At 45.5% G+C, this 25,428-nt stretch overlaps 1 protein-coding gene across 1 annotated transcript; it reads left to right on the forward strand.

Moving 5' to 3' along the window:
• The first annotated feature begins 5,662 nt into the window (after nucleotides 1-5,662).
• Nucleotides 5,663-18,973, forward strand: LOC135240988 (UPF0524 protein C3orf70 homolog A-like). The gene is made up of 2 exons (XM_064311075.1): nucleotides 5,663-6,745; nucleotides 16,601-18,973. Exons 1-2 carry the CDS (start codon nucleotides 6,562-6,564, stop codon nucleotides 17,209-17,211), a joined length of 795 nt encoding a protein of 264 aa, XP_064167145.1. The 5' UTR covers nucleotides 5,663-6,561; the 3' UTR covers nucleotides 17,212-18,973.
• Nucleotides 18,974-25,428: the final 6,455 nt, after the last annotated feature.

The following is a 25,428-nucleotide window of genomic DNA, read 5'->3' on the forward strand; positions in this document are numbered from 1 at the left end:
AGACGTGGGACAAGACGGGCCCACAGCATGGAGATGGCGCCTGGACACACTACGCGTAGGGAGTAAAACAGAGACGCTAATTAACCAAGGCAGCGTGTCTGCGAGCTGTGGGGGACAGTGTGTGGGTCTGGGGAAAACCCACACAGACGCGGGGAGGTCCTGCACACTCAACACAGAGGCCCTGGCGTTCATACCTCAGGGAGCACAGAAGGAGGCATTGCTCATACGCTGGGAACATAGACAGAATCGCCAAACCTTGGACAGGAGACAGACATCCACCCTCATACCAGAGATAGCCAGAGGGATGTGAAAGTAATCTTTTAATGTCACTGTACAAAACCAGCTGACGAAGCTTCACTTTAGTTTATGTTTAATTCAAGCCATGGTCCCTGTAAAGGAAAGTAATTGAGTTCTTCATTCACATTTAAGGGTAATTTCCTTTGTTCGTTTTTTCCTCATTTAGAATTCTGTCAGTGATGTGTGAGGTCACAGAGGTGCACATAGTAGTGCTCCCTACTCCATTATGATGTCACTGCATGGTAACCGGAAGGTTGAAATGACTGGGGTTGAGGTCAGTACAAGTGGATTATGGGTCAGGAGACTGGATGCTGCCATTCTCTAGTGGCTGGAATGACAGGACAATATGCTGACCTGTAAAAAACATGACTCCACACAGCATACTAATCACCCTGTAATTTGTTTTTGTATCTCAGCAAAAAATCTTGATAGCAAAATGCTAAATAGCATAACACTGTACCAGGAGTATTAGGTCATATTTACCTGTGGTGGGCCAGGAAGTGTTTCCATAGAAATTTAATTCAGACTAACAGTATTTTATAGTCTAGATACAATATTAGTTCATCCTGCAGCCATGACAAGTGTAGTGGAAGCTGGTCTGTTTATCCTCTAAGGCACCATAGACAGAATATTCCTCACTAGATGGTATGAGCTTGCTCACAAAATATCTTCTTGTGCTGTTCAACAATCTGTATTTAATGGACCCAATTCATAATAATCTTGTGGTGCCTCCAAAATGGGAAAAACAAAAATAAAAGCAAAAGTGTAGGCATTTTAACCTCAGCTAAAGACCATTTACTCAAATTCCCTCAGCAGTCTCACTCAGTCATTTGCAAACAGGATTTTGGTGGTATTAGAAATTCCCAGCTCTAAAACTGGTCCCACAGCATTTGATCAGAAGGTAAAGGCACATAATTGAAAAGCAAACAGCCATTTTTTACCATGGCACATATACTGCACAGTACAGTACAGGTGAAGTAGGTGAGTGGCCACCAGGTTATAGTCCAGGGTCCCAAGGTGAGGAGCATTGCTGGGTTGTAAAGGTGTGAGGTGCCCTATCAAGATTCAAAAAATGTTTTGCTATCTGCAGGTTAAATAGTCTCTTCAGTACAAAGACAACATAGTTAGTGTTGCTTGTCCAGTTTATCCCATTCTGCTCACTCGAATGCAGAGGAGAGAATTATTAAATAGCCAATCATCCATAGTGTGGTTTGTATTTGAGGTGACCAATCATACCTCAGGGTGTGTGCAGCAGCACCAATCAAGTTCAATGGCCCTGGAGGATACCAAATGTCAGATGATTTCAGTGGTATTTGCAGATGAGTAGTGAGACCTAGTCAAACTATGCCTGTAGCAAGGCTATTTGCTTACACTCAGGACAGGATTCTATTGCCTACATTTATTCAGATTGCCACATCTCCGAGGTCTGAATTTAGCTGCATGATGGATTCCAGGCTCTTGCTATTCACGAAGCGTTAATTTTTTTACTGACTAGCCCCTGTGTTTGACACACGAACCAGGATAAATGTTTACATTCAGTGGCTTGTACGCGACTTTTACGAGGCGCGATTTGAGCGCAGCTACAGCGGACTGCTGCATCACATTATACAGGCTGCGGAACGGTTATGGATGTCGGCAATTTAATAAAATGACATTAAGCCCATGCGTCCCATTGCAGGAGCTGTGTCCAGAGGGGCCGAACAAAGGGGAACCAGTGGATGTAATAAAAGGGCAGACGGCTTCTGTGCATCCATCAGCTGTCCTCTCCCATCAGCGCTAAGCCTTATTAACCTGATGGATGGCTTGACCCAAAGATACAAATGAAAATGTAATGAATAAATATATATCTGTTATCGTAAATTATAGCTCCATCATCCGGGCCGTGATCAAATGTGATATTTCGCCCGGTTTCGAGTGAATGAGAACTAATCGGAAAGGGGTGAGAGAGGCCGTAAATATCGGGGGAAGCAGACAGGAAGTGTTTTTCTTTTTTGGCTCACAGCGAGAGACTATGAATTCAGTACATAAATCCACCCTGCCCCGCACCCCGCAGTCCGATGCAACATTTATTACACATCCAGAAGGAAGCTGTTAATCTCTACAGTGGTGCTGGCCAAAAGCTATGAATATGTTCTGTATGGTCCTTTGTTATCTTGCATTTTCTCTATGTCCTCTCTGACATCTGTGGAAAAAGTTTCTATACGATGCTACATTTTTCCCTTTTTGTCAGTTAGGTTTTATTTTTGTTTTTCATAGGGTCCGTTTCATTGCACCCCTTTGTTGTTTGACAGATTTTCTGACCACTGCCATGAAGACTTGCAATGCTTGTGTTTTTGAATCTTTCAGTGAAATGCAAAAAAACTATGCCTTACATTATTTGGAACCAGGAGCCTGACCGCTCTGAACTTATGGTAAATGGACTGCATTTATATAGCGCTTTTATCCAAAGCACTTTACAATTGATGCCTCTCATTCGCCAGAGCAGTTTGGGATTAGGTGTCTTGCTCAAGGACACTTTGACACGCCCAGGGTGGGGTTTGAACCAGCAACCCTCCGACTGCCAGACAATTGGTCTTACCTCCTGAGCTATGTCACCCCCTATGTTGAACACCTATGTTCTCAGGTGACAGTTGTCCTTGAGCACGATGCCTGGGCGGGACCTTAAACTGTTCCACGACATCTGCCTTCTCCTGCGAAATTGGCCAGGGATCATTACTGTTAAAGAAGGCGGGAGCCCACGCATCCATCGTGATCCAAAGGAGGGATGCTGGAAACCCAGCTCATTGCCTCAATTTTTATTCACGTCTAAAAATAGGAATGAAAGAGAGACATGAATAAATGAATGAATTGAGAGTGCTGGGCCCTGAAATGCAGGCATTTTCTCTACTGTACTTACACCTTATATTTTATTTATTGTGGACAATGCAATTTATCATTGTCACAAGTTTTTTCTTTAAAAAACAAGAACCAGGTGTTCTACATCTAAGGCTCATCGGCAAGGCTAATTTCCTGTCCCAGGCTCCAGTTTGCATTCTGTGTTAAATATTAGAATATAATGGTAACAAATTTTAAATCAACCATTATGATTCAGTAATTTATATTGAGTTTTTATTTTATTATCTGTGCCCTGGATGATAGATGACTGCTGCACTTCATTCCTGAAATTGTAAACATAAAATGTCATTTCAGAGGTTGTAGCTGAGTGCTCAGATGACAGAAAACAGCTTGTACTGACCTTGACCTTGAGTGGTGACAGTAAACTTAAATAAAAGGCAGTAGGCAGATGCATTTGGAAAGGGTCTGCTGCCTGCAGGTATATGAGAACAGTCTGCTTTGAGTGTGTGTGCGCTTGGGAGGAGACTCTCTCCTCCTGTCCTCCCTTGGGTATGGAAGATAAACCAGCTAAAGACACTGATGCTGAACTGAATATGATACATTCAGGGACAGGTCCTGTGACCCTGATGTCTCTGTTGGTCAGATTTAATAGCTAAATTATGACAACTTTATTTGAGCTGTTTTACTCAAGCACGGTTTCTGTTGTTTGTTAGTCTTCTGGTGCCTTTCACCATCACTGTAATACTTAAGTGGGAACACATGTTCTGTGTATGAATGTACCCTTATTATAATTAAAAAAGAAATATGCATGGGTTTCTTCTTTAACGATTATGACCACAAGAAATTATTTTGCCAACAACTTCTGAAATTGGAAGGCCTGGTTTTGTGAGGGAGTGAGGAATTTCGGAGACCAAACGCGACTGAGCAGGAATTCTTTAAGCTATCCACCTGGGCGGAATAACCACTGAAGTCTCGTAGAGACGAAAGGATAGGGGGGGGAAATAAAGAAAAACAATACTCCTGGAGGAGACTATCCCAAAGAAAAAGCTTTAGTGACCCGAGTACAGGGTGAAGAAACTAAAGCTTAAGGAGTATTGAGTATAACAAAAACAGTCTGAAAAATTGGAGAACGTGAAAACTAAGAAAACAGCCCTCGCACAGAGGACTGTCTAAAGAATCACTAGAGCAGTAGAAATGAGCAAGGACAGTAGTGCTAACTTTGTAGCCCACAATCCAATAACCTCCAAGTTCAGTTCCGCAGTAACTCTTCGCGTAAAACAAAGGACGCAGAAGAGGAATTGATCTAGTACTGAACAAACACTATACCTCTTACCAAACAGACCACGTTACCGGCTTTCGTGTAACGTAAGTGACACTAAAGCAAAGCTTATTGGTTTGATTGGGGCTTAAATAGAACGCCAACAGGTGCAAATCGTAAACAAAGATTTGCACGCGTTTAATTCAATCAAGGAAATGAGGAAAACTAAAAGCCCGTAATAACTGAAGAAAAGGCGCAGAAAAACCAATGGCCGTAATAAACGAAAGAATGACGTGGAAGTGGAAAAGAAATGGTGGTAACACCCAAAACCATGACAGGTTTATATTTTCCCTCACCACAGTAACTCTGATTGTCAATCAAGACCTGAATTACATTGCTTTATGAATGTTTGCAGATAGATTATATGTGTAAAGGGGAACCCAGCCTAAACGTGGGACACATTACGTGGTGCCTGTTGATTTGTGGTAAACTGTGGTTACATTACATTACATTACAGGCATTTAGCAGGCGGTCTTATCCAGAGCTACTTACACAACCTTTTTTTTTTACATAGCATTTACATTGCATCCATTTACACAGCTGGATATATATATATATATATCCTTACCCACTACATTACACTACACTGTGGTAGCTTTTGAGACGTCTTGAATATGAAGACTATTATGCATCATCTTTAATGATGATTTCAATGCAATAAGTACATTTCAAGCATATGTCAACTTGAGAATAGAAAACAGTATGAGTCATCAGACTCCATCTCGCAGTGACTGTCAGATAGATCCTGTGTTTAAGATTGATGGATGGGGGCATGACTGACTCAATTCCTTATGCATTTATATCAGATCAAGGGCTTTTCCACACAGGGGCAAACCTACACCACACTGTCGTCCTCTCCACTATTGGCCACAGCATTATTTCCATCATAGAAACATAAAACTGTCATTCATATATATGACTGCAAAGTTTTCTTCAGCATGTCCTCTTTCGACCACGTGTCTTCAATGAGATGTAAATACATCCAAATAGTTTTTATTTGTTTGGGAAATATAAATTTTTTGCCCAGTAGTTTTAATGAATATATGTTGTTGACTGAATACATTTTTTTTTAAATTCCACTTCAAATGCAAAACTACATTTTTAAAGTTACAGCGCCGCCCATAGGTAGATTATTAATAAAACGGTTTGCCCAAGAGAATGTAGGGGAGGGATGTAAAATTGCAGCCGCTTCAAACGTCATCGTCCCTGATTCCCCACACCCTGCGTATCTATCCCCAACCCAGACACGCGCCGTGAGTGCAGGAGGTGATGTAGAGATGGTGGCAGAATTCTGCGACCATGTCACAAGGTATTTATATTTATTTTTACAACGTAACATTTAAAACGAACGGCGACTCATGCTTTTGGTTTTCTATAAATACTTATTGACTTGCGTTTATTAAATATTTAAGAGCGACCATTTTGACACTTGAAATTCAAATGAATGGTATGTATGAATTAAATAATATTTTAATAAACCATACTAGTTGAGCATTTCTCCCACTTCGTCGAAGCAAGAGGAGTAATTCACGTGGGCATCTGATAACGTTAGAAACGCTCCGATTATTTTCCAGTTAGTTTTCCTCGGAGGGGAATCTCGTATCGTAAAGCAAAGACAGATGTGTGTACAAATTACAGCGCATTCCTTTATGGGCGAGTATCTCGGAGAAAGTGCGGTCATGCTGGTCCGCGTCGACAGCAAGCGCGGACTTCTTTTTAGTCTGAATGAAGTTTAAGAGGCATGTCATATAGAAGGGGACCTCGGCAGAATCGGACTACGACCAACTTCACTGGGTAGATTTAATCAAGGACTTAAATGCAAGAAGCTTCGCACTGGACTTGCTTCGTAACCTAGGACTTAATATATCCCACTTTTCAGAGAAAATCCTAAGCCAACAGAGTGCGATATTTCTGTTCTATCACTGGACATAACACGAACTTTTCTTCGTTGAACACCCAACTATTGACTCTGTGCAGCATTGTCCCTACGGCGCGCGTATTTATGAACTCCTGCATGCTACTGCATTCCTTCCCCCGTCCGTCATTTAGTTGATAGGCGGCGAATTTCGGATGTATTCCTTTGTCCTGGCGTGATCTCTGGGTTTATAACTATGGCCACTTCGCGAGGACAGAAGGTTCCGAAGAGCGATAAGTTGGATGAGGCGCAGGCTTTGGCGAAGAGCTGCGCCGGGAGACCCGACTTTCTGCCGTGCGATGGACTGTCGATCTGCGCCACTCACAGCCACGGAAAGTGCTTCAAGCTGCACTGGTGCTGCCACTTAGGCTGGTGTCACTGTAAGTATGACTTCGGGTCCCGCTTTTCTGCGCAGGCACACGTATCCGACGTAAGTTAACGCCAAATGATGGTATAATGTAAGAATATAGATAGGCCTAACGCATAATAATTTAATAATATTGGTGCGTATCGATGTTTTAATGAACAAGCACAAAACTGTTTTATGTATGGTGCATGTAAGCAAGACCAAGAGTTAGCCTATATAGCAAACAGTAATAGTCTTTAAAATTAATTGTATTTAATTTCATTTTTGGCAAATCCTGTTGAAATGTTTCTGCGCAAACAGCTTTCTTAAATCTAACAGGACAGTGTATGATCCGTTTTCTTTTTGTTCGCCTTGTGCCTACAGTCTAGTGGAAGTGATTGCAAAACCTCAAGTGCCCTTTTAATTTCACATTTGTGTAAATCTTATATGGATAAGTTAGTGAAACTGGGTAAAACCTGTACATATGCTGGCCTTTTTCTGTTAGAATAAATGAAATTGGCAAGTGACCCTTTCCAATACTGGCACCAAACCATGTGTAATAATGAATTGTTTACAGTACTATCTCATCATACAACCCAACAGTACTACTGTACTATTACAACAATTCTATTAATATATCTTCACGAAAGTCTAGGTGAGAGTCCCTTTGCAAAATATACCGACAGAGGGCACACATTGCGTTTGTTTTCTTGCAGTCACAGTTGGGCGTACATTTTTAATTTAAAACCCAATTTATTGCTTAGATACATCTCTCTGTTGAAAGATAAGTCAGCGAGCCAGACGGTGACTCCACGTTCCTCTGCCCGAAGGCGCGGCGCCTCGTTGCAGGGATTCTTTACGGCGCCGATGCTGGTTCCTGACTCCCTTGTGGTGAGCCTGAACCCACAGCGTCCAAAATAAGAGCAAACGCTCTCCTGTGTGTGGCCTTAGTGTTCACCCTGACACAGCCGCACCTCGGTGCCGAGAGGAAACATGGCGGAGTGGTGCCGGTTTGCACCTTTTGCGATGTAAGGCAAAGACCGCCGCAGGGTCTTCGCTACCTTTCCCAGCAGCTGGGTTTGGTACGGCTGGAGCGTGGAGTGTTTTGCTTTGCCTCCTCTTCATGTGTTAGGAAAGCAAATGGCTTTTTTTTTGAGGGTTGCAATTAACCGCTAATTGTGTGATTAGTCTGTTGATTGTGCGAATCGAAAGCCTATGGGGACCGCGCAAGGATATCGATCGTAATGCTCGTTTAAATTCCCGTGGGTCATGTGCTTTGGAAAAAAACGGTGACCCCAAGTATGGCAGAAGCTCAGTCAATGGCTCAAAGACCACAAGCTAACTCATAGGATGTGAGCATCACTAACCCACTGACCTCTGACATAGGGGATTGTCTACTAGAGGCAGGAGACAGCGCGTATCTATCTGTCTGTCTGCCTGTCCAGCCAACGCAAAATGTTCTCACAGTGTTACTGCGACGTTTTGTCAGTGTCATAACATTGCCACTACATGGCAATAGCATCGCGAGAACGATGTGTGTCAGCTGGGATCTGTCACATCACAGCAGTCTGTATGGTGGTAATCTGGATAGTGACTAATGTTTATGGAGCGTTGTGGCCTACAACAGAGACGGGAGTGCTGTCTTAATTAACGCAGGACGCGACCCCCGTGAAGTGCTCGTTTTTTCCTGTCTGTTTCAGGAAGGCGAGCGCCGCTGGTGAACACTTTGGTTCAGTATGATCGGGTTTGTCGGCTGACTCAGGATCAGTGAGCGGCAGCGTGAACCCCTCTCGCAGGCAAACTCCAGAGTCTGTTGTTTCTCTTCCCCCTGAGCGGTGCCCAGATTTTTCGGATGAGGCGAGCGAGAGTTCAGGCGTTCACTCTCGCCCCGCGTAGCCGGTCACGTGACAAGCTCGGCCTCACTATAAGCCGATCCGGGGCGCTCGCTCATTCGGCCGAACAGCAGCCTGATGCTTCGCCTGAACGCGGAGACGCAACCCACACTCCAGACCCAGCAGGCAGCATTCCAACCGATGCTCACACGTCAGTTATTTAGCTGTCAGTTCGAAAATGCCGTGGTTTGTTGTGTGCGGTGCTGATGTGCAGTTTGCCGCGTGTATTTACCAGTAATAATAGCTTAGGAGGTTGCACACTACGGAACCTGAAGGTTATTGTTGCTAGTTGTTGCAGTGCAATCTGGGGCTTGAGCGATAAAACATATTGGTAAGTGCTGTGGCTGCCGGTGCGCTCTGCGAAATTATGGAATTTCACTGGATGCCGAACGCGATCGCCCTAAAGCGTGTTTACTTTTTGCAACTGAAATTTGATTAAAATCTTCCTCGACTTATCGTATTTAAAGCAAGCAATAACACATATTCGCTTGAGATGGGTATCAGTTAATGGGCTGGGGAGAAAAAGCCTGTAACCCGATCGACACAGACTACCCACCAACCTTATCTGACATTTTCCCTGCATGTGGAACAGGAGCGGTTTTGCATCAATAAATGGGGGGGTGGGGGTGGTTAGCTCTGCTGAGACAGCAAGAGGGTGCAGGTCAGAGGTCAAGCCTGTCAGGAAATCCCCCTCGGCCATGTCTTTTCATCAAGTTCGCATGCATTTTAGCCTGAAGCTAAGGTCATGACCTGGAGCGTCCTGTCCGGAAAGGGGGGGGGGGGTTCAGAAGTGAGAACCCGCTCAAGGCCCCCCCCACCCCCAACGGTGCGTGCTGATGTGCGCGAGGAGCTAATAACAGCATCTTCTGTCACCCCGCCGTGAGGTTCGTCTGTGTAAGATAACTAATACACAGTGTGACATATGTGGAACAAGGATCCAGTATAATTATGTAGTTATTCATGCTATTTTAGAAAGTGTGAGTGTCTGTTGGTGCTAGTTACTGTTGACAGTGGCCATGCGTCCTTCCCGTAGGGAGTGTGTGTCCATGTGCCCTTAAGACAGATGTGCTGTAGATGTCCAGTGAGTCCTTTATACCAAATGCTCGGGCGCTAACATGTCTCCCATTTTTAAACCAGAAAAACAAGCCATTTTTACCTTCATAATGAAAAAGTGAAACAGAATTACTTGCAATCCGCCAGCTAAGCTATAGCACTTCTGCACCAGAGAACAGTGCAGCTGAGGTGGCATGCATTACACTCACACACACAGACACACATGCACATACACACGCACATGCACACACACACGCAAACTTGAATACACACGTACTATACAAATTAAAATATCAACTTGAATACAAATCGTATTTTTGCTTTCCAAAATAATAGTCTGAATTTCCTATGCTTTCTACTGTCATACTCAGTTCCTTCTGTTTGTCTGACAGCCTGGTAGGCTTTTTTTGAATGCCAGAACATTCACATCTTTCCAAGCTCGGAAAGTCCATCATAAACGTTCTAAATTTATCTACGCTGTGGTGTCACCTGGGTTTACAGAGGTCTATTCTGGCTCTTTTTTTCCGTGCACAACCAGGAGCTAATTGTGTGACCGCAGTCAGTACAGGAGACGAGCCCGCATGGTCCCGGACTGGACGCCGCCCTGTAACTGGTGAAGCCACAGCTTTGCTATACCCGTTTCTCCGCGGGTCTGGTTTGGTCTTGAGTAAGACATGGTTTTTAGTTTCTAAATTTGTGCTTTCGCTCAGCGGCCTGGTGGAAGAGCCGGATCAAAATGCATCTGAGAGCTGAGGCAGCTCTTCAGACCTTTCACGGCGTGTGCTCTGCCGGTCCTAGCGCTGATAGAGCGCATATGATGCCTACTGAAGTGCCTCTGAAACGCCACACTTAAGCTTGGGAACGCCCACAATACGACAGGCCCAAACAGAAGCTGAGTCAAGCTGACGACGGGCTGGTGCTCATAAAAAAAACTGTTTGCGATAAAATAAAAAAATGCATCTTTCTCCCTCCAGCTAATCTCCAACTTGGCTTCGCACCACTGTAATATACAGAGAGGAAGAAGTAACGAATGTCTGTGGACTGTAACACGTTTATAATTAAGGACTGCATTCTGGAATGCGGAATCTAAACTTTGGAACACGTTCGCTAAATGTTTGCAGTGCGGCTGCTCATGAGAAGCACCGCGGAGTGGATACTGGTGGAGCGTTACTAAGCGTATCATTACATTACAGCATTTGACTTCCGAGCGCAACTTTATGACTTTACATGTATCATTAGTGAATATATGAGCATGAGTATATGTCAGGGAAGCATGCTACAGATCGACTGGACTTCGGTTCAGCAGTCTTCCAGCACTCCGTCTCCTTGTCAGTATTTGCTTGACTCAATCGGATTAGCAGACTGTCTCAATGGCCTATGCAACCAGCTGACGGACACGTAAGGATTAGTAGATTAATGTGAATCACAGCCCAATGAGATCTAATGAGATTCTTTAGAACTGGAGGCCCCTGCTTGAGCAACGGCTGAGCGTCTCGGGACAAGCGTGACCGTGCCATCTGAGAGTCAGCTGCGAACTCAGTGTCGGGTGAGAGAGCAAGTTAATGAACCCACGCTCACAGTCCTAAACCATGCAGATTTACTCTGACGGGACGACAGGCCAAATGCCCCAGCAATAAGCACGTGTGTGTGTGTGCTATAGAACGAATGTTTCTGTACTTGTTGTCATGTCAGTCATGTGTCTATTCAATACATTGGAATGTCTGCATTTTAAACAATTTCTCAGCTTCTTTTAGTCATTAACTAGATTAACACTAGAGATTTACATTATCGGTACTTACACTGTTAAAGGTGACCAAGCCAAAGCCATATACCCCATTGACGATGGCCTCCACACTACAAAACCTTGTAGAACCTCGGCTCACTACAAAATTAGATGGTTTGCAGTCTTTTTTTCCCCCACAAATTTGTGTCCTTTGCATTTGAATCACCAGCACCAGCTCTTGTATTAGAACCTTTGGCACTTCCTGTTCGTGATCAGCCAGTAGATGTTTTGCCTGAAGTTTTCTGAATTAATCTTGGGGGCTCTGAGAGTAGCTTAATCCTGAATATTATTGGCCTTTTCTGAAGCAATGTGACGGACAGCTTTGGCCATACCCTGCCACCTCCATCCCGACGTCAGTCGGTTGGTTTTTAGTTCTGTGCTCTGAAATGTTTTTGTTTTGCAGGGGAGAGCTTAAAATAAACAGAAATGGATAGAACTGAACAGCGTGTGGTGATTTTGCATGCAGCTGGTGAGAGAGGCATCCAACCCTGCTCATTAGAGCTAATTAGCCGAGCGTTGTGTCATCATTAATATGTCATGTGTGATAAGAGCCACATTGCACACTATTAGCCCACCTGGTTGGAATGTTTTTTTTCTCCTTAATGGACCTGGCCTACCACACCAGGTGAAATACTGTGAAGAATAGTTTTGAACATGCATTGTGGAGAGAGAGAGAGAGAGAGAGAGAGAGAGCATATTACAGCAAAATATGTCTGAATGTCATAAAATGAGAGACAGCGTGTGACAAAAACAAACATCATCACACAACACTACAGTATACACACGCATACTCTTTCACACACAAACACACACAGTTACATTCATTCAGAGATGCAGTATATGCACACACACAAACAAATACATGAACATCTTGCCATGCTTTGGCAATACAAATGCACATTTTGTCATGCCAATAAAGCACTTAAAAAAACTGAATTGACAGAGAGAGAGAGAGAGAGAGAGAGGGAGGGAGGGAGGGAGAAAGAGAGACACCAGCTCTATTTATTTCTCGGAAAGGCACTGTGGAGCTTCTCCTCTGTTCAGCTCTGGATTAAAATAAAGGAGGGATAGATGAAGGGAATATAGATAAATAAAGCTGTCACTCTGCTGGCTCATTTACAATAGCCTCCATTAGCAGCCAGTTAAGGTGACGGCTCTGCGGGGGCGATGGCCAGCCACAGCTGCTTCAGGAATCAGGCGCTCCTGGGCGGCAGAACACACTTGTCCTTGTCTAATCCTGATAAATGACCGGGTCTGCTCCTTTCTCCAGGGGGTCAGCTCTGTCTTCATCTGCAGCGGCCACGGAACCAGCAAACCGTGTAATTACGGACCAGCTATCCGGCCTCTCTCCTCCTCCTCCACGAAGCCACCGTTCGCACGGCTGTTCTCACCACGCACTCCACAGCGTCCACTAAACGGACGTGATTAGAGCTCGTTTTATATTACACTTTAGGCATTCATCGGAGGATCACATCCAGACTGTCTTACACAGGTTGCATTTTTTTTTTTTAGCATGCAGTACATAAAAACGGATACTTGAGAGAAAGGAATGCAATTTATACAGCTGGGTGCGTTCTGGAGCAATTCGGGTTAAGTATTTTGCCCGGGGGGTGCAACAGCATTCCAACCTGAGAATTGAATCTGTGACCTCAGAAATGGCAGGGCCAGGTCCCAAATGCTACGCTGGCGCACAGAGCGCTGTAAATCAATCTCGGACATAATGTGTGAACTTTTACACGCTGAATCAGTCCATTGATCCAAACGATGAGGTGTAGATGAAGTCAGGCCCACAGGATGCTAGAGTGTTCCGGAATTACCGGCGGGGATCGCAGCCAAGCAATCACTGGGCAGCGATTTGCAATTTTGTATAATGTGATAGACTCGGCCAGTGATGGCTACAAGTAATGAATTCTGTACGACTTGTAGCAGCTGGTACGCATGCAGCCCTTCACTTTTAGTGTATGTTATCTTTTCTAGCTGACATGACAAATAGCCCTTACCCACTACAGATCTTGAGCCGGACTAGCTTGAGCTGGAGCCAATTCTGGCTGACTGGGTCAAGCTGAATACATTTGTGTGCAGATTGACATGATAGCTTGGACTGAATGCATTTGAAGGCTATTATTAAACAAACACATATCACAACACCAGCTTGTGAATGTGAACACCTATGTCTAGTCGAGGTTGAAGTTGTCAGTTTGTGTAATCTTCATAAATATATAAAGGTTTTACAAAGATTTTTTAACTTTTCTTCCTGTGGTATTATTTCAGTGTTAATTGCCTTTTTGTCCCCCTAAGTCTTGGGACTTTAATAGATAAACTCATGAGTTTATCAGCAAGCAGGCCCAGCACTTAATTCCCAGTGTCCTGCTATGTGGAGATGTGACTTTGGTGTGAATTTCTGCAGTATAATGAGAGGTCACTGTGCGCAGAAGCTGCGGACCAGGTGCTGAGAGTGGAGCGAACTCACGCAGCTGTGTATGAAACGGGAAACAGGAAACAGGAAACGGAGCCTTTCCAGGGCATCCGGCTGCAATTCCCCATCCTCCTCTGCATCCTCTGCCAAGCAGTGGACGGATCATATTAAAAAAAAAAAAAAAAATTGTGGAGAGATTGTAAAGAGATAAACTCAGTTTGCCACACTGCAGCAGCACTGCCATGCTGTATTATGCATGAGACAAAGCCTTGGAATATATATTTAGCATTTAAATCATGTTAATTGCTCCCCATATCTGAATCTTCTATTAGCTCTACTAATTGAATGTGTCTTTCACGCGCATTCATGCGTAACATTTTATTAAGATCGCAGTGTATAGAGCACACTATACATAACATATTGCAAACATGAACTGTGAACTTCTATTACCAGAGGTAATCTGCATTTTAATTATACGAAGCAGTAAATATTATAACTGTAAAGGATATACTCCTATGTGTATGTGTGTGTGTGTGTGTGTGTGTCACATGGGGGGAATTTTTTTTTTTACTACAAATGGTAATACATTGGCCTCTAATGGTGTGCAGTGTGAACCCTTTCAGGAAGTTTGTGTAATGTTATTGAAATAGCAGACAGGTAACAGGGCTCATTAATCTTGGTGCTGCCGCCATGGTTTGGATGCTGTTCAGGACGCAGCGTAGGAGGCGTACACAATGACATTCAGCACAACTCCTCTGAGAGTACTGCGGGGATTCCAGTACAAATATTACTCCAATTAACGGCTCGGCATTCTGCTGCTGCGCAAGCTGAGAGGGAGGCTGAGGCGGCTGAGGACCTCATTCGCTGCGGAGACGACTGCGCATACGACTGCGCATACAGATTCAGCGCTTGTGTGTACATGCTTTCTTCTCTTCAGATTCGATTGTTTGCATTGTTTCAGCTACCTCCTGCCCCCCCCTCCCCCTTTCCCCCTTTACAAAACCCCTGCACTTCTCCCCAAATTTGACTAGCCTACCGAAATAGCCTGAGTCAACAAATCTCAGATGTGGAACCGAAATAACAAAAACCAGGGCAAGCCAGTGTCTGTCCTCAACACACTTTGATAGACCTCCCAAACAGTACATTCAGGTCATGCTAAGGTTACAAGACTCCACCTATTGTGGTGGTTGATCACTGGTGTCTACCTCGAATGTCCACAAATATCATAATGAGCTATTGCATGGAGATCATGCACATTATAACATGGACAAGCCAGCAACCAAGGTCCCTCAATTTCTGTAATTATCCATTTTCCTCCACTACTTGTATAGATGTCTCATTCCAGTTGGCTGTTCCAGTTGCATTGGATTGTATTCCTTTTTACATACCAAACCGCACAGAAAAATTTAAATGTATGTTTTTACATTCAAGAAATATTGACAGAAAATCGACAGTTCAGCCAAAACACCATCTGTCAAGGCCGAAGAGCTCCCTGAAGCTCAAGTCTTTAAATAACTCACATCGATGTATGTGTACTCGATGAAGGTTTTGATGACCGTGATGACCGGGTACTGCCGTTTTTATTTCCTGAAAGGTACATCAGCCAAATTATTCCAAGAAAAGCCCACCTGTGTGCAGTTAAACTGGCTGCAGCAGGAACGGAAAGTGATTATGGTATGACACCCTCACGCCTGAGATCTTGGACCTGTTGGTCTTGCAGAACAGCACAATATGAGTTAATACAACTTGTTTATCGTTGCCATGCCAACATAAAAGGCTTTTCACAGCCACCGGAGCTTAGCACTTGTAATCCAGCGACCGAGCCGACTTGCAATCAGTTACTGACGGTTTCGTAGTTGAGGAGCCTTGCATTTTTTCACAGCGTACATTACGTTACATGTATTTGCATTCGATCGGTAACGATGGAGATGACCACGTGACCACAGAGAGCTCTCGTGAATCTAGGTAACGGCGTTTACGCTGTCCTACCTATCCAGCCCCCCACTGCGGCATTATTTCTCTGGCCTTCCTTTACTTTCCCGTCAGAAGTTTAAAGGCTCCTGGGGTACTCTGAGGGTGTACATCAGTTTACGTTATTCTCCTTCACTTCTGTTCAAGAGTCTAAAGGTGAATTTTCTTTCAGTTAATTCTGAGGCAACACAAAACGTTTTCAGAAAATTTCACTTTGTCAAGCCCTTTGCCCTCTTGTTGTTCAAAAAGTGTTTTCCTCCTGAAGGAGAAAAGTGGGAAATTTCACTGGAACTGTTGTAGCACTGATAGAAATTATGAACGTGAATGTAGGCCTACATGAATGTGTGCACGTATGTGTGTGCGTGTGTGTGTGTGGATGTGTGTGTGTGTGTGTGTGTGTGTTTTGTTTTTAATGCAAGACATGAGTGTAAGGCGAATGAAAGAGGCGGCAGAAACGTAGAGCAGATTTATCCTGATACAAAGTGCAGAAGTTCTCCCTGCGGGCGGTTTGAGCTGCAAAGCACACATGAGAGTTATTGCGGCTCTGCCTCCTTTCCAGAGAGAACTTCCCGCAGCAGTGACTGGCATCAGAAAGCTGTTTGCGCAGTGCATCTGTGATCTCGGAGCAAGCAGAACGGCCTCATGGGAAACGCTGATGAGCTCATCGCCTCCCCCCGTCATGCGGCTGTTCTCGGCGTTCGGCTGGCGGCTGCTTTGCCGTGCCGTAGACGAGAAAAAAAAAACAACCTCTCTGTTCCCTCTTTCCCTGCGCAGGTAAATACGTGTACCAGCCCATGACCAGCGTGTGCCAGCTTCCCAGCACCCCGGTGCCCACCGCCCCCACCGAATACGCCGGCACCGTCGACCTGTCAATCTCCCTGACGGAGCGCTTCCTCAGGACCGCCCCCAGCTTCCGGCCGCCGCCCTGCCCGGAGTCGCCCAGGTACTGCGTCATTGCCGACCTCTTCGTCGACGACTACATCGTCAAGCGCGTCAACGGCAAGATGTGCTACGTGCAGCGGCCCCCGCCGGCCCTGCCCCCGGCCCCCCCGCCCCGGGTGCCCCCCCCGCAGCACCCTGCGGGCCAGACCGCGAGGGGGGCTCACTGTGGGTACAAGCAGACCCTCCCCGGGGACAAGGCCGGCGGACCCAAAATAGACCAGTGCGCCTCGCCGTCCAGCTCGGAGGACTCCGGCATCAATGCGCTGGGCCTGCACTATCTGGAGTCGTGCGACGAGGACTCCGAGGAAGAGGAGGACGACGAAGAGCTGAGCTCTGGCGGGGACTCCAGCCCCGGCAGCCTCTGGGACCAGGACGAGTGCTCGCTGCTGTCCCCCTCCAGGTCCACCGTGGAGATCATCGAAAAGATAGAAACGACTGTTTGATATCAGGCCCCCCACCCCACCCCACCCCTCCCGCCCCCTCATGTTCCTCATGGGGGGTGAGTGATGGAGGATTCCCATTTCCGTACAGTTCTGTTGGTTTTTGAACAGAGCAAACTGGGACCTGTACACAAAAAAAAACAGGGTTGATTTATTTTTTTATAATTTATTTATTTTTTTGCGAAAAGCTGGTGAAATGTTTCTGAATCGTTGCCACTGGACTCCCTGAGGAAGTGTACCCCAGATGTTTACTGCTTTTACCCAGGGGGCTGTTCTTTCCATGCCCCCCCCCCCAACACTCCTCTGCACCCCCAGCATGGGCTCACTGACTGGGATGTCTAGCATGGTCTTGTATCTTAGCTGTGGTAAGATGTTATTCTGTATGAAAAACAGAGAAAACATTCACTGCGCACAGACACGCACATGCCCACACACACAAGCGGTGTATGACCACATGTTTAAATATGACTGGCTGTCTAGAGTACATGTCCTTGGTGAAACTGAATGGGTAGCCTTATTTCACAGCAGAGAAAGGTCACTGAGTATCGCTTGTAAAGAGGTGCCATTTTATTGCAGAAATAAAGTGACTGAGAACAGACAGAGAAGATGACCTCCGATCCATGTCGTCCATTACACGTGATTGTAGCGACATCCATGCATGGGTCAGGGGACATATTGTGAAGTTTGATAAGTGAAAGCATTGTGTTCCCTGGAAGGACTTTGAGCGCATGCACTCTGACCGTCACTGGAATTCTGTTGGCCGCTCCCACTTGTCGGCTCCACCCACTTTCCGTCAATCATATCAGTCTAGCTGACTTGTAACTGCCTGCATAATACTGGTAATTAAGGAACAGAGTTTTTGACAATCAAAGAAATATGGAGAAATAAATCTCCCGCGCGCATTACCGAGTCACGTAACGAGGTGTTTCCTTGTGCCGTTGTTTCTGACGGGCTGAGGAAACATTCGGATCTCACTCTTGTGACGGTCTGGCGAGAAACGGCCCCTCCGTCCGTCTCCAGCGCGCAAGGCGGTTGGATGGACGCCAAGCCGTTACATTTAACTGCGCGGCGCCATTATCCCCACTTAAGGGCGTCCGAGGGGAATCGCAAAATCAGCCGACCCAGTGGCCGGTGTAGCTAGCGCTGACCTGTGATTAGCGTCAGACCCGAGTGTCTAAAATGGGATCTGGGCAGAAAGGGGACGGAGTCTGTGAGCGTGGCGCTGGGACGACCGGCCGCACCCGACCCGGCTGCCTCCGGCGAACGGGAACGAATGGGAAAAAGCAGCGGCTCTGTACGGACGGAGCAGGAAGGTCTGAGGAAGGCAGCTGCCTCCCGCACACGCCCCCGGACCGGCGCTTCTCTTCACCGGCTCGTCCCTCTCCTCCAGGCTGCTGTCACTGCGGCCGTCGGCAGTTGAGCACAAAGCCTTTCGGCTCACAAGCACAGGAAATGGCGGCCGCTTCTGGTTCCGGGGGGTTTTTTCTGGAGCCCGTTTCCGGAGTTCTGTTCCAGAAGGGGCTGCTCTGTGAGCACAGCGCTGAGGACCCACCCCCAGGGACCCGCGGGTGCCCTCCAGACTCTCTCACTGGGGTCGCCTGGTGGAGCCAACATGCATGTGGACATTCTGCAATGCCAGCATAGCCAGCGATCATAAATATATAGATTCACAAATGTCTTAGTGTCGGTTGTGCTGAAGCCTCTTTTCTTACAACCCTATTGGTATTGCTCTTATTTTCGTATAAACAAAATCTGAATACAAAAACTTGTCTTCTTGATTTGTGAGGAAATGTATGGAACATATAAGGCTAAAGGTGTTTTAACACACCTGTGTGTGCACGCACACACTTACACACACACACACGCACACACACGTTCTTTCCACAATGTTTATCTAGAGTAATGCAGATCCTTCTCATACAGCTACTGAAAGAACTGAAAGATTATTCTAGCAGAAGATTCCTTTATTCTCATTTTATGGTGCAGAAACGATACAAATTCCTGTTGCCATTCACTATGTGAAGTGACAACATGGCATGTCTGAGCACTCAGCTAATGAATCAAAACATTTTGTTAAATTCATTCACAGCATTCATGTAGGACATTGACTAATCCCCCCACGCACATGCAAGCACACACACACACAAACACACACACACATACACAGACACATGCACATAAACACACACACACAGACACGCATGCATGCACACACACACATTAATTATTTGAAGAATTCCTACCATAATGTTTATCTACTCTAATGCAGAATAGATCCTGCTCATATAGCGATTGCTTCAATTGTTGCCTATGACTGTGTTCATGCTGTCTTGTCATATTAGTAAGTCTGGTATAAAAATAAGAAGTGTCACAGACGGTCACATACATTTTTGATGGATTTGAAAAAGGCTTTTGACTGCTTTAACCTCACATTTAATTCCCAAGGAATACTTCAATACCAATCCTTCAGTATAGGTGTTGAAGTATTTCGAGTCCATTAAATAAGAGGCAGTTGAAAATGTGAACAGAACACCTGACATACTGTATTGGATTGGAAAAATGTTGGACTTAATCCACTCACTGTCCAATTAATCTTTATCTTGCTGAATATAATTGTAATATCCCAGAGGCTAAAATAACATGTAACATACTGCATCAATATTTTGATCAAGAATACATCAAAAAAATGTGGTCTTGTGATGTGGCAAATTGGCTTAAATTTTGTTCTGCATGTCTGAACAAAAGACCAGCTCCCAAAAAACAGCCAAATAGCAGATGGTCTTTGATTGGCCCGGCAGATGCTGAGGGGGTGGAGCAGTGCGCTTATCCAATCGTAGAATTCCCACCAAGATGTGATTCAAACCTCACTGTGAAGCCACCTGATCGCGTCACGCGTTCGCTGTCGCTCTTCATACAGCACGGAGACTCATGACCAAACCCGGCCTCGTGCATCACACATCGGGTGACATAGCTCAGGAGGTAAGACCGATTGTCTGGCAGTCGGAGGGTTGCCGGTTCAAACCCCGCCCTGGGCGTGTCGAAGTGTCCTTGAGCAAGACACCTAACCCCTAACCCCTAACTGCTCTGGCGAATGAGAGGCATCAATTGTAAAGCGCTTTGGATAAAAGCGCTATATAAATGCAGTCCATTTACTATTTAACATTCCTGTCCACAGCTGCCTCTGGCTGCAGGCTAGGGGCACGGCGCCGAGGGGTCAGGAGGGACCGGGGTGCTCGGGAGCGACACGGCTTCGGCAGTCGCCACGGTTACGTTAGAACCGCAGCGGCAGCGGCGCTGTTTCCTGGTCGCCCCTCGCGGCTCCCTGCCTCGGAATTCCACGCCGCCTCTGACGCACGCTTGAAGAGACGGCCTGGCGGCGTGCGGGCCTCGCCCGCAGCGCAGAGGAGAGGAGATATCGATTTCCCTCCGTTCCTCTCCCCGCCCCGAGATGTTTCCATCGATCGCTGTTTACCGGCGGAGCTCCACGACGCCGCCCGCCGCAGCCCGGGAATCACGCACTAATCAGTCAAACGGAGAATTAAGTTCTGCCACTCCTCTGTGCAAATAACGACGGGTGGGACAGAGCGGTGGGGGGGGGGGATAGAAGGGAGCGTGGATAGAAGGGAGTTTGAGATCCAGGGAGAGGAGACCGACTGGACGGTGAGCGTGTCAGAAAGGAGGTATGTGTGTTTGAGTGAGCGCCCGGGGGAATTTATCAAAGGCCTCCAGAGCCTGGGCTTCTCTGAGCTGCTGTTGACCTGGAGCAATGTCATAAACAGCCAGGCTGCCTGCTGGCTCCAGGGGGCTAACACCCTGCGTCAAAGCGCACACACGGATGTGCACATGCACACACACACACACACACACACACGGATACACACACACACACACACACGGATACACACGGATACACACACACAAGCACACATATGAGGCACAGACACACCAATGTGCACATGCACACACACGGATACACACACACACACACACGGATACACACACACACACACACACACACAAGCGCACATAGGAGGCACAGACACACACACACACATGCAGGCACACTCACAGGTGAAATATCATTCTCTGAATAACCATTCTGAACTGTGAAGCCTGACGCGTTTCCTGTACTCTGGTCCGCTCGCTCATTTCCAGCCAATCAAAGGGGAAACCTCACCAATCTATTTTTCCTGGATTAATAATGGCCCATTTATTTATTTACATGAAAATTTAAATTAGTATCGCACGTCAGCACTTTCATCCAGACAGAACGAGGAAAATCATATTAAGTTTCAAAAACAGAACGGTTTTTGTCACTCTTTCAGTTAATCTGAAAGTGTTCCTTGGGCAAAACAAACTCTCTGGCCAATTTGCATAAATCATTTCGGCCGTGAAGCGGGAGATGAAGACAGCGGGCTGAGCTCACCGTCTCCCGCGGGGCGGCCGTTCGGCTGAGGCATTAGGGGAGGAGGTGCGGAGGGACTTCAACAAGTCTCTTACCAAATTATCAGTCAATTAATCTATTCAATTAACATTTAATGTGGCTCTCAATGCGAGACAAAAGCTCCGGAGTTAATCAAATAAATGAAATGTTGTATCGAGAAACAAAGCCATTATGCAGATTGGTGCGTGTCTTCGAGAGCGAACGCATTACTGTGCAAATTAAAACCTTGGAAATTGTAGCCGTATTTCGTACAACCTATCCCCAAAACATGAGCAGCTGGACACGGCCCTTAAAGGAAGATCTGTATTCCTATTTAAAGCAGCCCCACTATGTGACTCCCAGTTTACATTTACTTTGAGTCTTTGTCAAACAGTTGTTCCCAATGTCTAAAACTTGCTATGGAAAAAGCCCAAAGTAGTTATGAAATTCAAACGCAATGTTAACATCGTAGAAAACACAACACGTTATCGCCTTATATTGATACCAAACACTGGTGCCTCTCCGGCAGGGTATTTTACGTTTTGATCATCTGTTAACAGTGGTCACTGCTGCAACTACATGAACACTATTGGGATATAGTTCATGACCAAGAACGGTTTGAATAGCTAATGCTACAGTTTTTCTGGCCCAATCTGACAAGGCTAGAAAGAAAATTGGCAGCAGAGGTATAAACAGAAACAGATATTCCCCCAAGCAAGCAGGCAGTATTATTTCTACATAATTCATTAGGCTGAAACCCTTAGCAAGGGTAACCTGAACAGAACACACAGTCCTTTTTGCATTATTATCCATTCAAAGAGTTCAAATTTCCTTGAAGCGGGCTAGGTACCACGTTCAAAGGCAGAGAAGCCGTTGTTTCATTCTGGAATGTTTCATTCCGATCACATTATTTTCAGGTCCCGGTGTGCCAAGGAATAGATTTTAGTAAATGGTCCGTTTTAATAAGCCGCCTTTAAGGTTAGATTTGACAAAACAATAAAATAAAAAAGCTACGTTTTCCCTACTGGCTTGATGCCTGCATTCATGCGCATGTTTGCGCCTAAGAATAAAAGCCCCTCCATGTTGTGCCCTAATCAGCCAGCATTCGAAGCTTACTCTCCCAACGTCGCGTTTAGTTCATTCGTACGGTCCGCGTTGTTTTAAACGAGCGGCCCGGGGGGGGGGGGCTAGGCACCAGGCTGGAAACGCTCAGCTGGGGATCAGGCGCGTCCAGCAGAGGGGATGAAAATGGCTAGCGCTCCACTGCGCCGCCGCGTTATCAGGAACGCCTTGTCAAAAACCTCCACGGCGACCTTTCATTTCAAAAAGACCGTTTATTATCCCAATTATCCGAAACAGCCTCCCCTGCCTATCGCAATTCAGCCCCCGCCCCACCAGAGGCCGGGAACTCACCAATAAGCTCCTGATAAACAATCAAACGCAATCGACTGGGCCTCCGCCGGGCTCCCGCGGGGAGACGTGTATTTGATGGGATTTACAAAACCGCAGAGCATCACCTCGGGTGCTTTTTGCCACTCGCAGCCCGTAAAATATTCATTGTTTCTTTTTTTTTTTTTTTAACTCCGCTTTTTGTCCTGAGCAAGAGAATTGCACATATATTTTTTTACAACGGGAGCTCTGGCCAGATGCTGTATTCAGACATCGGGCCTCATTCACGAAACGTCTCTGAAATTATTCTCATCTTTGTTCTTAAAAGCGTTCCAATGAAAGACCAGTATGGGATTCGTGACAGATGTGCAGACCTTTGTTTTTGTGCGTATCCCAGGTGTGTGAGATTATTAATGCTGACTCTGTTAATTTTATGTGCATTCCTGTTCATGTGATTAGCATAAGGAAACAGCCATGAACAAATACAGATTTTAAAAAAATGTTGAATGCCGAAATTTTCTCAGAACTGTTCTTACACACAGTTTGCGATCAGATATGATCGTACGCATTTTTCATGAATGAGGCCCATTGCTTCAACCAGATATCGAAAATACAGTTTTACTTTTCATTACTACCAGATTTTCTTCCCCATTCAAGGCATTTTTATATCACTGATAATGTGCATGTGGGCATTTGCATGCGTGTGTGTGTGTGTGTGCATGTGTTTACAGTATGTGTGCATTTGTGTGTATGCATGATGTGTGTGCGTGTGTGTGTGTGTGTATGTGTGCATTTGTGTGTATGCATGATGTGCGTGCGTGTGTGTGTGTGTGCATGTGTTTACAGTATGTGTGCATTTGTGTGTATGCATGATGGGTGTGCGTGTGTGAGTGTGTGTGTGTGTGTGTGCATGTGTTTACAGTATGTGTGCATTTGTGTGTATGCATGATGTGCGTGCATGTGTGTGTGTGCATGTGTTTACAGTATGTGTGCATTTGTGTGTATGCATGATGGGCATGCGTGTGTGTGTGTGTGTGTGTATGTGTTTACAGTATGTGTGCATTTGTGTGTATGCATGATGTGCGTGCGTGTGTGTGTGTGTGTGTGTGCATGTGTTTACAGTATGTGTGCATTTGTGTGTATGCATGATGGGCGTGCGTGTGTGTGTATGTGTTTACAGTATGTGTGCATTTGTGTATGCATGATGTGCATGCGTGTGTGTGTGCATGTGTTTACAGTATGTGTGCATTTGTGTGTATGCATTACATTACATTACATTACAGGCATTTAGCAGACGCTCTTATCCAGAGCGACTTACACAACATTTTTTTTTTTTTTTTTTTTACATTGTATCCATTTATACAGCTAGATATATACTGAAGTAATTTCGGTTAAGTACCTTGCTCAAGGGTACAACGGCAGTGTCCTACCCGGGAATCGAACCTGCGACCTTTCGGTTACAAGTCCAGTTCCTTACCCACTGTGCTACACTCCGTCCTGCATGATGTGCGTGTGTGTGTGTGTGTGTGTGTATGCATGTGTTTACAGTATGTGTGCATTTTTGTGTATGCATGATGTGTGTGCGTGTGTGTGTGTGTGTATGTGTTTACGGTATGTGTGCATTTGTGTGTATGCATGATGGGCGTGCGTGTGTGTGTGTGTGCATGTATTTACAGTATGTGTGCATTTGTGTGTATGCATGATGTGCGTGCGTGTGTGTGTGTGTAATATGCAAAGGGTATTATTTGCGAGGGGGTTTAAGGTGGCTTGGCATTAAGTGATGGGTTTTATAGTGCTCTGGCCTGTTTGAGCTGCACAATTACATGCTTCACATGTTTTAAAGCGTGTGTTGCGTTGAGAGCTTTTCCGGGTCAGGTGTGTCTGCTGCAGTAGAGTCTTTATAAGCACTGCACTGCCAGCCAGGACTGTACTTCAACTCTTCCATGGGTGATGGAATTGGCTTTCATGCCACAGCCCTTCTACCGATGCCTCTGCTTTACTTCTGTTTCACCTTCTGTAGTAAGAGGAAAAACATGCCTTGGCACTGTATCTACAGTGGTATTTTGTTCATGAAATTCCAGTAATTTGCAGACATGGAGGTTACATATGAATGTTTCAGACCAGAACAAGCTGGTGCCCAACTTTGTCTGTGGCTGACTTCAAGCGCTCAGTTCTGCAAGAGAAATTGCACAGATCTTGCACATTTTTTAAATCATCTTTTCAGCAAGCCACAAAATGAAAAAAAGAAGAAAAAAAAAAGAAAACAATATCGCACGGTGGATAATACGTCATGTGGTGTCTGATGTTTGACAACGATATGCTGAAATATTAAATGTGGGAATAAAAGTTCTACAAAGGTAAAGCCTTAACCTTAACAACTAGAAAGGAAAGAATGTCACATTTCCAGC

The sequence above is a fragment of the Anguilla rostrata genome, chromosome 15 (assembly GCF_018555375.3).
Source record: "Anguilla rostrata isolate EN2019 chromosome 15, ASM1855537v3, whole genome shotgun sequence".
Lineage (NCBI taxonomy): Eukaryota > Metazoa > Chordata > Actinopteri > Anguilliformes > Anguillidae > Anguilla > Anguilla rostrata.